Source organism: Oreochromis aureus, linkage group 17 (assembly GCF_013358895.1).
Source record: "Oreochromis aureus strain Israel breed Guangdong linkage group 17, ZZ_aureus, whole genome shotgun sequence".
Classification (NCBI taxonomy): domain Eukaryota; kingdom Metazoa; phylum Chordata; class Actinopteri; order Cichliformes; family Cichlidae; genus Oreochromis; species Oreochromis aureus.
In genome coordinates, this window is record NC_052958.1 from 5,101,330 (window position 1) to 5,123,787 (window position 22,458).

Below are 22,458 nucleotides of genomic sequence, written 5' to 3' on the forward strand. Positions count from 1 at the left end.
TAGCCACCAGTTAGTATCTGTTTTCTGTCTGGCTGTAAAATTACCCGATGAAGCAGTGCAGGTCAGACATTCTTGACCTCTGGTTATTGTCATTTGACCTTCTGAAAAAAATGCAGGTCCTACATTGTAGCAGCTGTAGCTCAGCGACTGTGAACAGTGGCATTATCTGATTAAAACTCCACTTGTTGCAGGGTCACGTGAACTGCCACTCTACCTTACCTTCTGTGTGTCCGAGATAATGTCAGTCTTTCTTTGTAGACATGGACAATCACAAAAGCTCTTTTCAGATAAAGTTGCTTGGTTGTATCTATTCTTGGCTTCTGTTTGTGTTTCTGCTTCTTCTGTACTTAATTCTACTATTTCCCCATGCAAACAACACTCCTATTGTCTTGATGCATTCTCAATCATCCAGGAAAGTAAATCTCCAATGAGACTGAAGAAGTCACTTGGATGAGTGACGAAACGTTTCTCCCACAAAACGCTACGTCCAGATGAACAGACTCAACTTTTGGAGAACACTCCTATTGATTCACTATATGGCCACAGCCTTGTGCAATACACTTAATTGTTTTCTCAGTAGCCAGAGAAATACTTATTGTCATATATCACTGGTGCACCCAAATGAAGCTCTGGTGGATTAGACATTTAAATTCCTGTCTCATGAAAACAGTTAATGGATAGACCAAAACAATCATTTACACTTCAGAGTAATGATTTACAGCCTTGGGTCCAGGAAATTCAGGTTTGTGTTGTTTTCTAACTGAACTGTGCAACATAAAGGTGGCAAAGCCAAGCAGGTACAGAATTCACATTGCAGTCTGAACTAACCACTCCCAGCCCTTCAGGGAAAGCGAGAGTTCACAGAAGTTGTGTTCATTTGCATCTTCCTGTTCACGGCCGCGTTCTCATCCACTTTTTCTTTAACTCTTTGCTGAGCCACACTGTTGTTGCTTAGGTTTAACACCTGGATCTTTATGTTTCTTTAAAAGCTGCTTGCTTTTCTACACATAGTCCCAGGACATCAGGAGCATTGTGTTGTAGGTGTGAGCTGTTTGTCTCAACGTGTGAAGACTCACACACGTTATAATGGGATCACAAGACGAGGCATTTGAAAAGGGACTGAATGGAAGCCTTTTTCAATTTTCCTCTACATGATTCTTGGGTGATTTCAATTATTAACACCTAGTCCATGACTAGAATGAAATTACAGTATTACAACAGGTCGTTTTCACTATTCTGAGCTTGTTTATTGGTCTTGTTACTATAACAACACAAACCGTCAGTTGTGTTTGTCACCCTGTGATTTGATTGGGGGAAAAAAGTAGCCCTGCATAGGTTTTAGCATCAATGTAACCTTATTTCCAAGTCTAAAAAAAGGTGTAGAAAAAAATGTGTTTATTTGACTGAGGTGTCCAAAAACTCCACTATCATGAGTTTGGCATTAATGTGCTGTAATATGCAACCGTCAGGAAAAGTTGCTAGCAGTGATAAAAGGAACTGATGGATTGAACATTTTGGTACGAGTCGACAAGTTGCGTGAAACATTCCTCAGGGATTTTGCTCCATATTAACAGGACAGTTTGAGATGATTTGATCATTTTGACATTGTGTGTTATCCTGCTGGAAGCAGTCATCAGAAGGTGGGTGCACCGTGATCATAAAGGGAAAGACGTGGTTAATAATAATACCCAGGTTTGATGCTTAATATGTATTAGGAGTTGAAATTGTGCCAAGAAATTACCTGGAGCCTGAACTGTTTATATAAGACAGAAAGAAGAATAACATCTTTTTCACTGTAAACCCTAGAGATGGTTGTGTGGGAAAATCCCAGTTGATCAGCAGTTATGGAAATACTCAGACCAGCCTGTCTGGCAAAACATTCGCTGTTCGTCTTGACTGTGTCTACATGCCGAAATGTGATTGACCAATCACTTGCATTAACAAACAGGTATACCTTGTGTATACACAAACAGGGTGTTTAAAATATGTTTAAAAAAGAAAATTAGTGTGTCTTTCTTTATGAATTAACAGCAATCGAGTACATTAGCTTTTTAATCAGACTTTGCCTGACTTTGCACCAAAAAATTTAAAATCACTGCATATTGGGCAACATATACTGATACTGATATCTATACTGGACTCTAGTCCTCAACTATATATCTTAAACCACATGTGTATTTCAGACTGGAGGAATGGATAGCCAGGGGCACAAACAGACGCTTTCAGAGTTCATCCATGTGTGTGATGTGAGGAATGAGCTGGTTTGGCTCCAGAGTCTATTGGTTACAGTTTCCTTACTGGGGGTCCAACAGCTGTCTCTCAATGCCTGACATACTGCTGTTCACTGCAACGTCCAGAACACATCCATCACTCTTCCAACACTCACACAGAGAGCAGCAGTAAAGTCCCCCTAATAGTCGAGACAGATTAGAAAAAGTATCTGAGCATGTTTAAATTGTATTTTGCAGACTAAGCAATTTTAATTGTACTTTTCCGGGACATGGGAACATTTTTATTCATTCTTTTCCAAAGAAACTCTTTTACTGAATAAACGAAACTAATCAGCAGATTCTTTGAAAATAAAATCAAAGCAGGTTTTTCATCCATAAAGTGTGCATAGCATTGACTTATATGTTAAGCAGCAGTTAAAGAATATCATTGCTTTGCATAATGTTAAGTTGGAGGTTTAATGAGATACTGTACATACAAGTTTCTTTTTAAGAAAAAGCCTTGACATCTGATTGGCTGTTGATGATTCATGACTCTGACTCCATAAGTTGGCCTGATTGTTAAGCTCTTTAAGAAATACACAGATTTTCTTTGAGCTGTGCTGCTTTGTGCTCTTATTTGCTCAACAAGGTGTGTTTTAAGGTCAGGAAAGGCACGTCGAAACAAACCTAGCATTTTCCGTTGCACACCTTTTCCACAGATTTTGTGTACAAACACACACGAGGACCATCTGTGCCTTTATGATGTCTCTACTCCCAAGTGATCTATAGTGTGCTCTCCGAGGATAGACTGGCATGACATCAGACTTGTGAGATGTTATCAATAAAATAAGAGAGAGCAGTGCTGTGGTTAGTTGTGGTTTTGCTTCAGGGGGAAGTCGGTTTAGTGATGATCATCATTTGCCACACACACACATTAACAGGAACACATATACACAGTCAGTCTAGTCTTTGCCTCGGTACCTTTTCTTCAGTCAGTGGGGTCCAAAAAGCTGCAGGGCTGATAAAGTGGAAATGGCCTATTATTACTAAAGCGATGACAGGAGCTGTGGGCAGGTATCACACACTGGCATACCTCAGAGCTGTCATGTGTTGCACAGCAGTACTCTGTAGTTTTCTCTTGATCACTCACATTGTTGCTACGTAGCTCAACTATACGTTTTTATTCCATAATTCATTCTGCTAAGTGAGTTTGTGGGATGCAAATGTTTTAATGACTCAAAGGTTTTTCTTCTGTTTCGTGCTGAGTTTTTCGCTGATACCATGGCAGATAGCTAATGTCGGCCCATATATAAGGATGGATCCAAATAACTTTAGTTACCTGTTATTAGTTATTATTACCAGATGACATATTATATTTGAATTTCCCAGCACATAGCTACAAAACTAATGAGATCCTTACTATACAGTTTTTACTATCCTTACTATGATCATTACTAATATAGCCTGACACATCACTAGCTAGCTCTTATTTGTGACTGGCTTAACTGTTAATCTTGTTAAATATTCCAGTTGGAATCCCAACGTTCCAGATTGAGAAATCCCATTCTCTAAAAGTCCCAGCTGCACTAGTTGTAAAGGGTAATACAATAAATCTTTCACTCTTTCCCACCATTTGGCAAATATAGCAAATATCTGGCATTCTGTGGATACGTTAATAGCTGTGACTGGGGTTGCTGTAACCAGTGTGGATGACTGCAGACCACAGCAGTCTTCTCTCTGACATGAACATACTGGCTGAATATACAGACACAACTACCCACTATTTCCTACAACTGTGCAAAGTCAATGTTATTCTCTCTTTTTCTGTCTTAAACTGTGGACCTCCCACTTTGATCCTTAGTGTTGATCCTGCACTATAGTTAGTGCAGGATCAACAGGCATAGTTTGGATGTCTTTCGCTGGCTTTTTTAATAATCTCAGCATTCCAGCTTTTACCACAGGAATGACTTCACCTGTAAGCAAAACCAAGAAACATCCTCATAACTTGACAGTGTGCGTGCTTGTGTGTGCATGTACAGTCATCCTTATCTGCATACACATAGTGTGTTTTCAGGAAATTCAGATATAATTGTGCAAATTGCTCCAAAGAAACAATGGAGACGCCTTATAAAATGTTCTTGTCCGCCTCCTGTTCAGTCAACATGCTTACACACACACACACACACACACACACACACACACACACACACACACACACACACACACACCCCCGAACCAGAAAACCCTAAGGTCCTGAGTGTTATTACAGTGATCACACTTCTCTTATTTTACCTACAACCCATTCCTCGCTCTGTTTGAAAGCATTAAAACATGTCATAGCACAACCTCCAAACTTCAATAACAATCATTTCTTCAAGAGTGATGATGTTGTGCATTTGACAGAGGTGTAGTGCTGAGGCCGTAATTCTTTGGACTATTAAAATTTGTCTCTTTGGGGGTCGGCTAAATGGCTGTGTGATGTCGAGGCGTGTCCCTGCAAGCTTAGTCAAAGTCATAATTTACTGTTTCCCCACCCTAATAAATCCCCTACTATGAGAGGAGGAAGGGGCTGAGAGTAGCAGAATAAAGAGGGAGGGAGAGATTCCTGCCGAGATGTGGTTATTAGTTTGTTTAGCATTGCCTTAAGGTTTTGAATGAATGACAGAATGAAAAATGAGATGAGGGAAAGAAGGAAATGTGTTTAATGGGAAAGCAGCCATTGACCTTATGTTTCCTAGATGTGCCAATTTCCAGTCAATGAGTATATAAGGACTTAGACTACGCAGATAGACTGTATATATGTCGGATAGTATTTACGGGGTGATGTCATCCACTGATTTATGGACTGCTGTTTTCAAACCCCAAGTCTTGATCTTGCTTTTTTAGAGCCAAAATTGATCATGTATATGGATGAGAGGGTGGAATGGAGGGTAAAGCTCTCAGCCAACACTAGCTAACTAGCCAGCTTGGTTAGCAAGGTGAATCCATAGACTGTACAGGTAAATCAGTCACAGATACCATCAAATAGTGCTAAAATATAATAATATACTACAAGTATGGCAATCAAAGTAGGCAAAAAGTCAGTGGAGAGGTTCATACACTGATTTCTAAACACTGAGATGATACATAGCAGACAGCTAGCAACTATTGGTCAGTATTAGCAACCTTAATACAGTTCAAACAGGTGAGTTTACTATACTATAATCATACTATACTGTATAGATTACTATAAAGAACTGTAAAGAACAGCATGTGGGCCCTGATTCAGACCACGGCACACTTATTGGTGACCTAGGCCCTAGATTGTTATTTAGCTGCGTTAATAGCAGACACCAGTGAAATGAAAAATTAACTGTACTCTTGTTATACCGTCTAATACAGCAGACATGTAAGGAGATGCTCAACAGGTAAGCTGTTGAAACTAATACCTCTCACTACCACCCCTTCTTTCTTTCCTGAAGCTGACTCATTATCACGCACTGTTCCTGTCATGCATGTCAGCCAGTACAATACAGTGACATCTAAGTGACCCGGGGTTGGAGAAGAGAAAGGGAGGAGAAAAATGAAGCTAAGAGAAGAAAAAGAGGAGAGTGATACAGAGTGAGGGGATGCGAGTTCTGGCGGCGATAAGAGTTGGAGTGAAGAGAGTGAAATGAGGTAAAGTAAGAATAGGAGGGGGGAAGAGAGAAGAAAGAGATTAGGGGGGCAATCTCCATTTTTCTACCCGCACATTCCCTCTTTTACTGACTTCAAAGAAACTCCTGGTGAGAAGGAATTATCCCTCTCCGCTCAACCGTACCGCTTTGTTACACTGCTGTTTTCACTCCTCTAGTCCTCTCCCTCTGCAGCCCCCATCGTGGCTGCATTTACTTATTGCTTCCACAGAGAGTAGTCTTAGTAAGAGCTCTGTTCAAAAGCTTTTAATGGTGCCGTGCTTCTTTGTTTCTTTCTGGTTATGAAAGCAAAGATGTCCACTCCAAAACAAAAACAAACACGATGAAGTTAAACCCACTATTAGCCTTAACAATAAAGAACGGACATGTAACGTAAACAGCAGTCGGTTCAAAAATTCACTCAAGCTGCCCTCCGCAATCTTTATCTTTCATCCAAGAATGAGAGCGAATAAGATGTCACAGATGTGGTTCGGATGGGTGGCGGCACGGAGCCAGGGGAGGATAGAAACATCAAGAGATCAGCTGGCAGCCAGCAGCTCCAGGTGGGCCGGATGAGTCCGAGCAGCAGTGAGACATCTGCCTCTGTTTCAGCGCTGTTTTGGACTGCTTGCTGGTGCGCTGGTGACTAACTGATAAACTGAACGCATGAATGAATCAGTGAGCTTTGACTGCTTCACTTGCTGCCTTGCTGACTTATTTAAACACTAAATAGAATTCATGAATGACTCATTGATTGAACAAATGTTTGGCTGGGAGACCAACTGGCTAGCAGAAACTAACAGTTGATATACGACATATGTTGCTACTGAGGGTCAGTCAGGGCAGTTAGCCAAAGGAAGCTAGCAATGAGACTTTTTGTTGTATGTATGCATACCACTCCATACCACTTTACATTAAAAACTACAATAAAGAGAGGTAACTGCATACCATCACTATATATACCATAGTGATTTTTGTTGAGAGCATCTCAAAGGTTACGCCTTAGTCCGTTAAAGATTGTGATAGCTCAGCATTTGTGGTGCTGTCTTCTGATAATTGTTAGCTTTCACTCTTCCTCTGTCAGCATCAAAGTTCTGCTTAATACATTAACAATTTATAATATTTCTGTAGACTTCCTGAAGTTGACAGCAGGGCTGAGAGCAAACCTTCAGGCCTCAAGCACTCAACAGGAGAACAGAGGATGAGACATTTTTACTGTGGCTAATTAGGAATGAAAACTAACAATTATAGCAGTCTGCTTTTGTGAGAGTTATTTTATTCCCTCATGTTTGATTTGCTTTTTCCTGTCCTGGTAAAAACAGAAAATGAGGAATGTCAGCTATTCTTTTCATCCTTGTAACTAGCAATCCTGCCACTTGCTTGGGGTCCAGACAACTAAAAAAAGGGGGAGGATATGTGTGATTATGTGTGATCAGTACTTGAAGAAAACACTAGCCTAATAAGTAAGCTGTCAGAGATAAAATACTATATGTATGCAAAGATCCCTGAAAGATCAATTTTAGCCGTTAAAATTATAAATACGTCAGGGCATTTTACCAAGAATGTCATTGTTTTGTGGGTTTTTCCCCTTTCCTTTAGTGCACTTTGGAATTTTTCATGTATAAAAAATGTCAAAGCTGTAAAGTCCAAAGCACATGCCAAACATAGGTATCCTCTCCTACAGAAAACACAGTTTCCTAACTGCAAAATTTGTCTTATTTGTAGTCTACGCGGCCCTTCTGCGACTTTTCTACATCACTATGTAATGGATTTGCATAATGTCCAACTAGTGGCTAGTTTGTCACACCCTTTAATGAAGAATGGGCAGTAGCATTAACAAGGGCCATCCAGGATGGGCTTTTTGGCTAACGAAACGTCAATTGTTTTGTTAGCTATTAGCTCCTATAGGTCATCTTCATAGAGTTATAATGTGTAACCATGCCCTGTTATTCCTGACCAATCAGAGCAGAGGAAGATTTAAAGAGATGAGAACTAAAACAGAGTGTTTGAGATGAGAACGTGCACCAATGTAATATGTCAGGGGAAAAAAATGGTTTTGAACATTATACAAGTTAACCTGTTTTAATGGACCTGAGTGTGAGCACTTTATGTTAACCTCAAGTTGCAGCTTTACTAAGCTTTAGTTAGTGCACCCGAGAGCTTCAGTCCTCATATTCAAGGGTTTATTGAAGAATGAGTTTTATATAATTTCAGCATTTATACTCTGCATAAAATGGCATTTACCAGTTACCTTTTTTGGCATCTTAGGTTTCAGTATTATATGTCTATCGGTGTGAACTTCTTTCGTGATAACAGTTTAGCTTCAGATGAGATCACTTCACTCTTATTGTCCCTTTATTCTGGCAGGCTGTGTTTTTGTGGGTGGAGTTTTGGCACAGGGCTTCTTTAATGCCAGCAGGGGTGGAGGGAGGATGGGGTACACAGCGGGCATTCAGCAGGTGCTGACGGCAGTATTCAGGGACGTTGGAGGGGTCAGTGTCTCCCTAGCTTTGTCCTTGCGGTAATGACGAAACATAGTCACATTTACGCATTTGAACACACACACAGTCACACGCAAAAGCCTCCAAGATTTGCCCGACTCTCTATTTAAACTGACACAAGTCTCATGGTTTCCCTGGGCGACCCTCGTATACCCCACCCCCTTCTTCTTTTCCTTCTGCGCTTTGTTGAAAAGAGCCAATCGTGTGTTGGCTGGTAACTAGGCACCCTATTTATCAGTAACCAGCACCAACAATAACTGTAACCCGACACCTCCTTCGAGAGAAAGAGACGGAGGAAAGCAGAAAGAGTTGGAACAAGACAAAGAAAGAAAAGTATGCAAAGAGATAAAAACGGAAGAAAAAAATTTCCAGAAAAAAATCAGTTGATGATTATGTTATGTTATGTCTTTAGCATTATCTTATGTCTTTGGATGTATTTAAAATGTTATGGGTACTCTTCTAAAATATTTTACTAGTTCAAATCTTAAAATTTTTACTCAATTACCATCCCTAATAAAACTGAATAACACATACAGATATGCAGGATGACAGATGGGATAAGAGAGGGAAGGCAGCAACTAACGAAAGAAGCAGAGAGAAAGACGGGATCTAGTGTCAGTGTAACGGATACGTGGGTCCTATTAGGCCATTCATGGCTGGGTAGCTCTTAAGAGAGTGGTGCGAGCCGACCTGTTGGGAGGCTTTTGATCAGCGTGCACCTCCCACCAAACCAACTATTTGTCCGCTGTCAGCTTATCAAAGTGGGATCACTGATAGAGAGTGCATGAGAGGAAGAGCAGCATGTGCATTTAAATATGTGTGTGTGCTGTAGTGAATTAGATAAATGCTAATCTGATTTAAATTTTTTTGCATTTATATATGTGTATAATCATATTTGTTTGAACTAGCTGCTTGAAATGTGACAGCACATGTTTGTGTGTGAGGAGATTGTGTGGGCAGAGCAAGAGCTCTGGTTTGGGCGTATGTGTGTGTGTGTGTCTGCATGCACACACACACATTCCTGGTCATAGCTGAGTGATCCCTTCCACTGAAACAGAGAAAGGCCCGTTTGACTCTTCACCTTTTCTGTGATTTGTTGAATGGGGACTGAGGAAAGATCTTATACTGCTAATACTAATCAGCCGCCACACACAGACTGACAGGACTTTCGCCATGGTGATACATCAGTGGCCACCAGGTATCCATGTCCATGAAGACCATTACTGCATGTGTGTGCGCCTGTGAGCGTGAATCCCATATCCTACCTTACATATGAAAGGTAGGAAACTTTAATATAGACAAGCTTAAACTAAAGCTATCCTATCATATCAAAGGATATAATTTTAGAATTGCTTGATAACAGGCTCAAAAGAATATTGCAGGAGATCGTTACAACTCACTGCAAAACATAATGAATCAAAGGAAATGTATCCATGGTTCTTGTGCTAATAGCCTGGCAAAATTCCAACAATTCATATCTTTAAATTGATGTATTGCATCAAGTCAAATAAAAAAAGTAAATTTTTTGTTTTATTTATTTCTGTTCTGTTTTATAGAGCTCAAGTTCGGTTAAAATAGGAATATTATTCCATCTGCAGTAATTCATATTTGGTGGTGTGGCTCTGTTTTGGGACTTACCCGACTTTCCATGCGCGTATATGGAAAGGAAAAAAGAAAGGACAGCAACATTAAGCCATAAATAACATGGCAGTGATCAAGTCAGAAACAGCGTGAATAGCATGAAATGGTAGAGGGTTGCAAAGTGGCTTGCAGCAACTGTATGTAGGCTGAAGCAGTTTAAATGTCTGTTTCCATATGAAATTTTCCAGTAGAGTTGGCTGACATTGACTTTGCAGGAAGAACTGAAGAACTCATGCCTGTTAGAGTTGTGGTGACGACGTCCTGCATCATTAGTACAACAACCTAAATTGGACGATTTGCAAGAAGTCACGCTTCTTGCAAATCGCTTAGGTTTTTCTTTATATTCTCTGCTTTCACAAAGGAATGTTACATTCATTGTTCATGAGCATTTTCATTTGAGGAAACTGACTGGACCTTATATGTTATGAAATATGACTAACAGGTTGAAGATGAAAACAAGATGAAAAGTCATTTTATGTAAAAGTTGCTATTATCATCACTTCTTGAGTTTGCAGCTCAGTCTAGCACACTGAAACTGTCTGAAAATACATGCTCACTGGTAAACATTGTGTCACTTTGTTGGTGTTTCACTTCTGAACTGTGGCTGTTTGGAGTAATTGGTTGGACACCTGTTAAAAACGTGTTATTTTCTATTGTAACCCAACCCTGTTGCATCGCTCTCTTTTGAATAAGGGACTGTTTTATGTAAATTAAAACTGGACGTTATTTTCGAGTGTGCACTGAAGGGTGGTTGTGTTGTAGGTCGATGGAGAGCTTTCCCATGAGCCCAAATACACCTGACTGAGCGGACAGTTGAACCAACTCAACCAGGGCAGGAAATCAAGGCACACATTGTTGGATTCTTTTCACCTTCTAGTCATGACAGGCCATAATTATGCTCACTGTAAGTGTTATACGATGTTAAGAACCACCCACCAGAGTTTGGACTTATATCAGAGCTTATAAATCGATGTGTTCTTTGCCTCAGTTGATACAAGCTGTTTCTCCATACATCTCAGGACTTGATCTGAGTCTAGTAAGTATTTAAAGTTATTGTTTTCTTCATTTAATTTCCTTTGTTTCCCAATTTATTAAAACATGTACCACAGATTTATTGTACAGTTGATAAGTTAGCACTCAGATCTATCTGTGAAACCAGCTGAAGGTCTCCTGAGGAAACCGTGTGACAGTTAACCTTTGGAGTAGAAGAGACTGAATGAATAATTAAAAATAACAGGCAATTTGTAATAAAGTCTTCAATTAACCTGTCTCTTAGTTGTCAGAGTAAGATAGAAAACCAGTTCCTAGATCATTTCTCTGTCTTGTTAATTTACCTTCAGAATGTATGGGGTAAAGCTCTGCCCAGACTTTTGCCTTAGGGGATTGTTCTCTCCTTTTTTCTTTTATTTGCTCTTGTATCATCTTGTGAAAGCATAGCCAGACGGTGCTTGGAAGCTGTGACCTTTGAACCTGTAATAAGCAGAAATGGAGAGCTTTAAGTTGATTAGCTGACTCAGGAGAGTGGCGACTTGGGAAGACAGATCGAGAGCAGAGACAACTAAAATACCAAAGTCCCAGAGTGCTCAGCTAAGTGGATTTAAAGGGCTTTAAAATCAATTATAAAAGCAGTGCTGCACTGAGAGAGATTTGATAGCACTTTCGATTGCCTGCACATTTGTAGTGCTAATGTTGGGTGATAGCTCACTCTCAAGCTTGGCCTTCCTCCAGTCGTACAAGTGCAACACAACTGGTGTTTGGCTCTCTTAAATGTTATTATTGACTTTGTGTGATCCAGGCTAGGGTAAGCGCCACATGACTTCTACCTAATTTCGAAGACAAAGAATTTATGTCTCATTGATTTACACGGGGTGGATGAGTAAATTTGTTTTCCCAAACTGTTCCCTCCTCTTTTTCACTTCCCATCCTCCCATTTCGACCTATCTCGAGGGTGTTCTCAATCTAACACCAGAATGTGATGTCAGTTGCTACCAGGTAATGATTGTATCATCAAGAATCTTGTCACAACAACAAACCGGATGCCTTTTCTTCCCTCAATCTTTGATTTCAATTTCATGTCCAAAACTGCACTCCTGGCCTGTGAGTAATTACAATTTTATGGCATTAGTCTACCAGGCGATGAGCTAACAAGTGTACTAATACCAGTCAACCCTCAGGCACAAAATCAAGCCAGGCGTTCATTTGGGCTCGTTTTCATTGTCTAGCCTCCCTATCCGGGCTTGTTTAGCATTGTCTGGGAAGGAACAGTGCTTCTATTCTTTTCACCCCTTCTCTCCCAGGGATCCTAAATGGGACATAGATATTCTAGCCGGGTGGGTTCTTGGCCTGGCACTCGATGCCCCTGAGTGCTCTGCTTAAGTACTGCCACTAAGGGCACTTGTGGAGAGCTTGTGAAAGTCCATTCTGATTAAAGGTGAAGGTGGAGGAGTAGTTGATACAGCAGTGGGAGCTTTTGAACTCCCTTGTGTGGCAAGTCAAAGGTTTTATAGAGGGGGAGTTTCCCCACAGTACACCCTTACAGATATTTGGGCCAAGAAGAAGAGTATATAAATTTAATGTATACAACACTGTTCAACACGGTTTTTACTTAATGCTGAGATCAGAAAACATTTGTTATAATAGCGTTTTATATCACTGTTCCACATAGCTACACTCAGCGTGGTTCCTCTTGCTTCGCTGTGTTCAGAGTTGTGCACCGATGAGGTGTCGAAAAAACTCAACAGGACAGATCAAACTGGCACGAAAAATCTGGAAAAAAAAATTCTAATATGCTTGTCTTTGTGTCGAGATGTCGCCAGGCTTCTCAGATGCAGCATCGGGTATCACTCATATGACACACTATATGGGATAAAACTATGAACTTTCGGGTACGATGCCCATTTTTGTTCCTAACTTTGTCTGCGTCTCTGACACAACAACAAAAACAAGAGTATCTGACACCCTGGGATGAAAATAAGTTGGTCTACAACAGGTGTTTCTTCAAGTGTTACTCCACTCCACTTTATAATGTACCCAAACCAGCATTTTGCAGTCTTTGAAATAAGTTTTTTAATATATTATAAAAAGCAATTTTGGAAATATTTTATTTTTAGGAGAGAAAAAAAGGTGGCTTTACTGAATGTGGACATGACATGGGGCTATGTGGCTACTTTTGTTATGCATTTTTTAATTGTACATTAACTGTACATGTGTACAGATGGTTTAAGTAAGGTTGTCATGAGACATAGAATTTCAAACATGAAACGGATAGCCAGGAAATTATGCAAAATTAAAAGGCACATCTTTTAAAATAAAGATTCAAACAATATAGCTACAGATCTGTTTACTTCCTGTGGTTCTGGTGTCTTGGCGCCACATTTCAGTGCTGATCTGGTTGGTTCGGTAAGGTCCGCTGCCACTGTTTCTGTCTAGTTGCTGCTTTCTTGGCTTGAATCAAGGATTTAAAGAAAGTCGCACTTGACAAATAATTGTGTTATTCTGTTAAATTAATGCTGTGTGAAAATGGGCTGGACTGATAACGTTTGCTTCCTTAGCTGCAGCATTAACATCATTTTAATGCTTTAATGCTAATCCAATAATCATTTTTAGCATCAGTAGTATTAAAGTAAATATTTTTTTTTGACATCCCTACTCAACCCTACTCAGGACGTACCAACAGTAGTCGAGAACAAGAAGTACCGGTTTTGTTATTGAAAAGTACAGTAAGTATTAGTCCTGGTGACTTAATTCATGTAAGTTAGTCTATACTGGCATTATATGTGTTATCTATAACGCTATAATGCATTAGGCTGTAACATGGGTTAATCCTAGGACAATAATTACCTCTGATGTCGTACACTTGATAAATTTGGAGTATTTTGCTGATAATACTGTCCATGCTGTGATTATCCTTTTGTTCAGAGTATTCAGTCGCTATCTGGAAGATATCTGCTGACAAATATCATAACAGTGGGAAGTGGACAGTGGAACCTTCATGGTTTATTTCTCATATAAGAGTAATTTTTGGATAGTCATAAAAAAACAAAGGAAACACGTTGTCACTGGGACCAAAAGAAAACTACCACTGAACTTGTGGGCAGCTTAAAGCAAGAGGGCTCTCTACTGTGAGCTGTACATTTGTGCCGTGGGACCCAAAAGTTCATTCTCTCTGACATCCCACCTGTTTGCCTTCTGTTTGATTTGTTCTCTCACTGATCCCGGTTCAGTTAGTGTGTCTGCGTGTAATCCCACCTGTTCTCCGGCTGTGGCCAGGATGTTATCTTTCTGACAGCCTGAGCGCTCAACCATCCACCCAACACCCATACCTCACAAACGGCCCTTCCCTACTCCGCCACTCAGTGCAGGGGTGAATGGAGTCTTTTGTGTACTTTTTTTTGGTCTCTGATAACTTGAAGAAACGATATAAATTAAAGGAAAGGGAATCATACTAATACGATGGAATACTAATGGTCACTACAGTCAGAGAAGGATGGAAGGTGCTTTGTGTAACACCCTGAGAGCTACAAGATAACCACGTCCCTGCAGTTAATCAGCTTCCCTTTCAACTACTGCATGTGAAACAACATGTGGTATAATACTGCCTTCCTCCCTATCTCTCACTGTCTCCGTGTCCAGAGATTCTCTCCTCTTTCCCTCCCTTTCCCCCCCTGTCCGTATGATTGCAGGGCCGCTTGTCTGTCAGCTTTATCGCCACGTGTCAGTGTGAGGGTTCAAAACTTAGCCTCACTCTCTGTGCAACACTTTGATCAAATAGGCATACCTGAGAAAAAATATGGCCGACAGATTATGGCAGGAGATGAGAGGGGCTTTCGCTGAGTGCTTCCAGATATGAGAGAAAACACCCAAACTCATGAGCAGGCGAGTGGCTGCAGAGTGAAGCTCCAAAGTGCTGAAGGGGAGAGCTGTGATAGCGAGGTGAGGTATGCTTGGCTGCAGTTGAACTTTTGTGCTCTTCCTCCAGAAATCACTTTGTAAGAGTGCGAGAATTTAACCTCTTGCATGAAGAAAAAAAGTTGTTTTTAGATGTCAGGGAGGGGGAAAAAGCACTGTTATAATGTGACCTAACAGACTTTTCTTAGAACCAGTAAATTATTATTTCTTTCTGTATCTGTTAACCTGCTGCCTGTGACATTCCTGCAGTTAACCCCTGGTTAACCTATGTTTGCATTTAAAATGACCACTTTGTCATAGTTAAACATTTAACTGTAAATCATGCTTTGTTATGGGATGCATAATAAAGTGATGCATCCCATATTAACTTACATTAAATCAGCTCAACCAAAAAACACTAGACACACTTATCTTGACAAAGCTGCTTCCTAATACAGAGCAAGCTAATGGATCAGTCACGAGTAAAAATAGAACAACGACCTCCTTGCAACTACCAAAAAAAAGATGGCGTTTGGTGTTTATATTGAATTTTTTTCACATTCTACGATGGATTACAGCTTGTGCACATTCGTGACCACGTTCGATCGCAAAGTGTTTGCACAGCTCACTTGACAGGAGGCAACCTTTCTGCTAACAGTTGCAGTCTGACCTGGACTAACTGCAATCGCTCTCAGAGAGATTATTGAAGGTTTGCAAATAATTGCTATCGAATTTATAAATGCAGACATTTGCAGACCAACATGTTGCCATTGGGACTCGACTCTGGATATATTCCTATAGAGCTGGAAGGTTGCCGAACTTAAATGTGATAGTTAAATGTGAGTTGTTTTTTTTATGTAAACAACAACAGCGATTATGATTTTCAACGATTTGTTCAGCTCAGTTCATTTCTAGTTTTAGGGTCTCTCTTTCACTTGTTTCAGGTGGTACACTGCTGCATAGGCATTTCTCATTCATTTCCTGCCCTCACAAATGTCCTTTTTCCGCTCATCTTTTTTTTTCTGCTATGCTGGCTTTAAGTCTTTTGATTGAGCTAACCTAAGTTACTCTTTGCAGTGTGCTTTCCCTCCACATTCAGCATACAGGATGTCTGTACGTGTGTTTGCAGGCTGCTGATATGTGATCCAATGTTGGCGCCGGTTGCTGTGAGAGAGAAGAAGAGAGGAAACGAGAGGAGACTTGACATCTTGCTGGACAGACGAACAGAACAGTTGTAGATTATTGTCGAGGGGAAGGCTTCCTTTGAGGAAAGCTAAAACGTTTTAATCGAGCACATAGAGAGGGCAGAGAGGACTAGCAAAAAGATGAGAAAGATCAGTTCAGAGCACCTGAAAGTTATTGTTCTGGGCAGTGTCTCCTATTGGTGGGCTGGAAAAAGAAGAGAAAAGAAAACGGAAAAGAGAAAAAGAGAGGGTGGAACGTTGCCAGCTTGCCTTATTCAAAGAGTCTCTGTGTTAGATCACCTCTGAAGTCAAGCTTGGCATTTGTTTTCCCGTCCTGATAGGCTGAAGGTGTTCAGGTGTGTCCAAGAAGGAGGGGCTGTTGTTTGAATTTCAGCCCAGCGATTGGCTGCAAGCCAGTAAAGGTTACAGGCTTTGTATTGGTTCAAAAATTTGAAACCTTTTCTTCTAAACCAGAGGGAGAAGAGGAAAAAAGAGAAAACTGAAGGGAAAAATTAGCCGACTCTGCTTAAAGAACAACCTATAAAACTAACTGTGCTGGAATATAGAGAATTCTCACAACCCCCCGTCTCCTTGCAGGTTTCCGTCTTTTCTAATTGGGGACGTCCCCTGTGGTTGTGACATTTTAAGCTCTCAATTGCCATTCTCTTTAGTCATAAATAAATATAAATGCCAGCAGGATGGAGTTATCTTCAGAGGGGAAGCTAAAATGAAAAGATGAATAAAAGAGTCCTCTAATGTTAGAGAGGAAAGCGTGTGTTAGCTTTTACCTTTCAGTCGGGGCTGATAGGGGGAAATGTGTGTGTGTGTTTCTCTCTGGTGGGCTTGTCACCTCTCTGAAAGCTGCCACAGATACAAATGTCTTGTTTGTTTTCTGTTGTTTTACTGCCCGCCCTCCCCTGACTAAACACTGACGTTGGCTTTTACACTGTTCAGGCAGTTGCCACCAGAGTTGAAAGGGACTACAGTGTGACCTCATGAACACAGGTTCAAACTAATAGTGCTACTTACTACTGGGCGATGTAAACCAAAGTGAAGCTGAACTGCAGCGTAAGCACGTTTCTACTGTTCAACAACCACAGACGTTTGCATTTATGCGTGCATCTTGTTTGTTTTTGCACATATTGTGACCGTCACAGTGACAGCTGGCCACAATGTGTATCAGCTCTCTGAGTTTGGTACGACAGCGCTAACCACAAACACAGAATGTGTGAGTTAGTGAGAACAATTCAGTACAATTCAATTTTATTTATATAGAACCAAATCACGACAAACAGTCGAGCTGCTTTATATTGTATTGCAATATTACTGAGCTGGGTCCTGCTGGAGGTTTCTTCCTAATAAAAGGGAGTTTTTCCTTCCCATTGTCGCCGAGTGCCAGTTCATAGGGGATCATTTGATTGTTGGGGTCTTCTCCATGAGATAGACAGCCTCTCTACTTCTTAGAAAAATGTGGTCAGGGAAGCACACTGACTGTTGATCGACACATTTATAAGCTTTTTATGTGTATACATCTGTGTGTGTGTGGTCACTTGTCACTGGTGTGGCTTGCCTCACAGTTCTTTAACAGGTCTTATCACCTCTGCAGACCTCACCACCTGCAAAGCATGTGTGGCCCATTGATGAGTCTCCTTTTCTGTTGTCTATTGTCTATCTCTAATCTGTGATTTTTCATATTTATTGATGCTGTAAGGCTGTAAAGCTGCAATAAGTGAGTCATAATGTAACCTGAACGTGCTGCCTATCTTTACTGAAGTTAGCCAGTCAATCAAGCAGTGCAGAATATTGCCAGCTAATTAAGATAAGGGAACGTGTATATAACAGACTGTTTCCATCCAAAGTGGCCAGCAGCACGGCTTGCATGCTGCTAGCTTGTTTTTAATCAGAGGGTTGTCTATTAAAACATTGCTGACCTGTTGGGATCTATGTGTGACTGTGGTGCGTCTGTCTGTGAGTGTGTGTGTGTGGCATACGTACGCAGAATGTGTTTTTTCCATGCCGTCTGCTGCCTGTGACACACCCTTTCCACGGTCCAGCCCATCCTCTGCATGTGTGTGATCCCATGTTAGCAGCTGGTGGGTTCTATAAATAGCCTGGCCTGAGATGTCTGTGGAAAACCAAAGGAAACAAACATCTTGTGAAACTTTTAAAAATGTAAATACTTGTTCTTGCATTATTTCTTGGACAAAAAGTCATTATGCATGCAGCGTTGTCACACTGTGTCGATTACGATTGGCTATGCGTCAGTGCATGGCCAATGTGATTTTTGCCTTACAAATTCTATTATGTTTTCTGTCATGGTCCATCACTTTTAGACCCAGTGCCAGGATCCCACAGCGCTCTTTGGTGTTGCTGCTCATATGCTGCTCACACGGTCTAAGAAGCTAACAATTTGTAAAGATCTACAGTAAAACAGTAAAATATTGTGTCTACACCTATTATGTATGCTTAGGCAGTTATTTGATGATGCAGCTAGGCCTCTCTGGTATCATGTCTTCACTTGGCACTGGACGTGTACAAAATCATCAAGCAATCAAAGTCGAAAATCAGTTCCTAAAAGATAACTTCATATATTCTCCATATTTTATTGCATCTGTGCAGGATATGTGTATTCAAGAATACCACGTGATGGATTTCTTGCAACAAGTGAGAGAACATTGTATTCCCAGAGACACACTGAGAGGCAGGTGCTGAAAACTTTAGAGAAATAAACACACTGGCTAGCAGCTACTCTAGCAGCTAGTCTGTTAGTGCTGTGCTGAATGAGCACTTCCATTCCAGCACATTACAGCAGTCTGATATAGAGCAGCTGCTGTGTAATTTCACTGCCCTGCAGAGTGACGTTAATGTGTGTCTACACTTGTGTGTTTGTTTTGTTTTATCCGTGCCGCCGATGATTCTCTTACAATCCCTGGAGCCCCAACCTAGCAGTTTCTCGGTTGCTTTGAAGTAACCGACCCCCATGTTGCTTCCCATTGTGAGTTATTCGTCCGTGTGCGGTTGGAAATGACCTCCAGTCTGGTTAGCAGGCATCCAGAACTCGCTTGTCCACACCCGGCTCTGACTGACTGTGCATCTTCATGTGTGCGAGAAGAGTTTAAGTGCCTGAGAAGTGATCTCATGCAAGCCTGAGAGTGACAGGGCACCTGTGGTCGGACCTCACCGTGAACCCGAACACACATATGACACACTCATGTGCTCAGTATGGAGTAGCAAAGCTGTGCAATGCGACCCATCTCCCTTCGTAGCTTCAACAGTATTATCCCCCCACCACCAAATTTCATCTGGCCCCACCACCTGTTGCCTGCTGTATTTCACTCAGGCCTAGAGCCTTCTGTTTCCCTTCATAAGCAACAGAGCTTACAGCTCTGCAAGAAGTAGGCATGACCCTGGGGGCGGCAATCCTAGACTAATCTAATTACTCCAAGTCAAGGCTTGAATAAGATTGAGTCTACACCAACTCGAAATTTCTTAACTCAATCTAGCAGAAAAAGTGTTACACAGTAAACAAGTCAAGCTGTCGTGCAGATTTGGGATTGGGTCCAGACAATGTGGCTTAAAGGTACTCCATGTAGCTGAGACATACTTAATAGTGGCTCCCAGGCATTATAACCTGAGAAATTACAAATTATTCATTTTGCTTTTGAAAACAGTTTTGTGAACTTCTCATTGAAGAACTATTAAAAGTTCCTGAAGGGCAGAGTTTTTAGCTGCGCATTAATTAGCTGGCTAACTATTGCTAATAAAATTAGCTATAGATGATTGTCATTTTATCTGATGAAAAAAATACAATGCCTGTTTTCATCCTGCCCCACAGTTTATAAACTTGTACCAGAATGTAAGTGGAATGTAAATCTGCTGTTGACTCTTTGAGAAATATTATGAATTCATTTGAAGATCGCTAATTAGCAAGCTAACTATTGCGAAAAAAGCACTTCATAGTAATGGCTAACATTTTAGCTAGCTGAAAAATAAATACCCGATTTTGTCCTCCGCTGTCCAAAATCAAAGTAATTCAGTTTTTAAAATTAAATAAATACATTTTCAAAGAAACTCTTGGATTTCTTTTATTTTCAAATACAAGTTGTTGGATGAGTTTTTGGACTTCCTGAAGATAGTCTGAGATAAACACCGACTGGAATTGGCAGAGATAACAGACGTGATTCCTCCTGACTTTTCTTGACATGAAGGGTGAAGAGAGAGGGGAGAAATGAGAGAAGAGATGTGAAGTTATTCAGGAGGTGAAATTACTTCTGTGTAAAAATGTACATACAATGACATGTAAAGGAGTTTTTCTTTTCTAATGTAGCCAAGTGCTTGCTCCTAGTGTGCCGTCTAATTTTTGAGGTTTTCTCTCGGTAATTGTAGGGTCCTTACCTTATAATATAAAGCACTTTGTGGTGACTAATGTTAAGATTTGGTGCTATATTAAAAAAAATGTATTGAATTGAATGTTTTGGCTTACAACTTTTGTTTTGACCTTCTTCTGTTTTGATAATAAGTTTTGGTGTTGTGTTTCATGTTTGTGAGCCAAGATCATTGTGAGCCTTAAGTTTAACCATGTAAACTGTGGTTGGGTTCCTTTTGCAGTTGTCTGTAAATTTGCTTGTCATTATACCTTTGTATGAATTCACTTCATTGCTTGTGATATCTGAGGGCTCTTTATTCCAAACAGATACATTGTTTTCTCTGAACATTTTACCTTGTTAGACTTTTACTGTAATCTGGAGCTTTCCGGAAGTAAAAGCAAAATATCTGCCTTCTCTGTTTTCTCCAGATGGTATCCATCGTGTCATTGCCCTCTGCACGCTGCGGGTCACTATCATCACTGATGACATGCTGACAAACAGCATCACGGTTCGTCTGGAGAACATGTCCCAGGAGCGTTTTCTTTCTCCCCTGCTCAGCCTCTTTCTTGAGGGAGTGGCGGATGTACTCTCCACCAAGCGGGAAGCAGTGTTTGTGTTTAACATCCAAAACGACACCGACGTCCAAGGCTCCATCCTCAACGTAACCTTTTCGGCGCTGCAGCCCGGAGGGGCTCCTGGAAAAGGCATGTTCTTCCCATCTGAGGAGCTGCAGGAGCAGATCTACCTCCACAGGACTCGACTCAGGCTCATATCCACTCAAGAGGTAACGCACAGTCCTGAGGTCAAAAACATCAGAAGCGTTAGTAGAAGAAATAAATGTAGCTAAAATTCCTTCTTCCATTCAGGTGTTGCCGTTTGATGATAACATCTGCCTACGAGAGCCCTGCGAGAACTATATGAAGTGTGTATCAGTGCTGAAGTTTGACAGCTCCCCTCCCTTCATCGCCTCTGACACGGTTCTGTTTCGACCCATCCACCCCATCAACGGGCTGCGCTGCCGCTGCCCGGTCGGTTTCACCGGAGAATACTGTGAGACTGAGATCGACCTCTGCTATTCAGGGCCCTGCAAGAACAACGGGAGGTGTCGGAGCAGAGAGGGCGGATATACCTGCGAGTGCCTGGAGGACTTCACAGGTGAGTTAAAAAGAAATAAATAAACAAAGATGGTATTGAGTGATTCAAATCTGTCAATCAGCTTGCCTTTTTTACCTAAACTATGTTGTGTGCATCCCAGATTACACATATACGACAATACCATATGAAAGGTGTATTCTAAGCATGTGCAAGAGCTCATTTTGTTTGTGATAACAGTTTAAATAACCTGTGCGAAGCTGCTAAACCGCACAGACGGGTTGTAAAAGGTCTCACAGCCCATTGTTGTAGCTTAAAGTTGACCCTAGTACAGAAAGGGCATGCTTTGTAGTACCGCAGGTATAGAGCCATCTGCTTCCACACACGCATACAGTACACAGAATTTATTGCTGGAAAGAGGTGTACACAATCCTCACTACACCAGTCAGACCAGCTTCATCTGAAATAACATTTCACCTGTTTTCCAAAACCACACTAGCTTTAAATTCTTTTGACGAGTAAAGAGTATTGGCAAGTAAACAAATTGCCTGTTAATCCTCATATATCAGTGAGTCACACACCAAGACTCAACAGATCAGTACAATTCAAAGCTGCTCCTATCAATATTTTTCTATTAACAATGGGAAAGTTATAGTGAAAAAAAGGAATGACTTGTAGGGACAAATCCAGAGAATTATAACTAATCTCTATAATCCAGCTTGGCACTGCAGAGCATCTCAGCGTGTTTATGCTCATCTTTATTTTGTTTTTCTAACCTGCAACTTTTTAACAGTTTTATTTATGTAGCGTATTTATTTACACATAAACTCAATGCGGTAAACACAGAATAACTTTACAAAGATGTAAATATAAGCTAAAATGCACATATACAGTGAAATGTAAAAGAAATGTGAGACTAAAAG

General features: G+C 40.8%; 1 protein-coding gene across 7 annotated transcripts in view; it reads left to right on the plus strand.

The window, feature by feature from the left end:
• celsr1a (cadherin EGF LAG seven-pass G-type receptor 1a) overlaps positions 1-22,458 on the plus strand; it is a 97,915-nt gene that overhangs the window by 18,592 nt on the left and 56,865 nt on the right. For all 7 annotated transcript variants that reach the window (XM_039601143.1, XM_039601146.1, XM_039601141.1 and 4 more), the window contains exons 2-3: positions 20,872-21,227; positions 21,310-21,598. In XM_039601143.1, the coding sequence (XP_039457077.1) occupies positions 20,872-21,227; positions 21,310-21,598 (645 nt within the window). The remainder of the gene's footprint in view (positions 1-20,871; positions 21,228-21,309; positions 21,599-22,458) is intronic.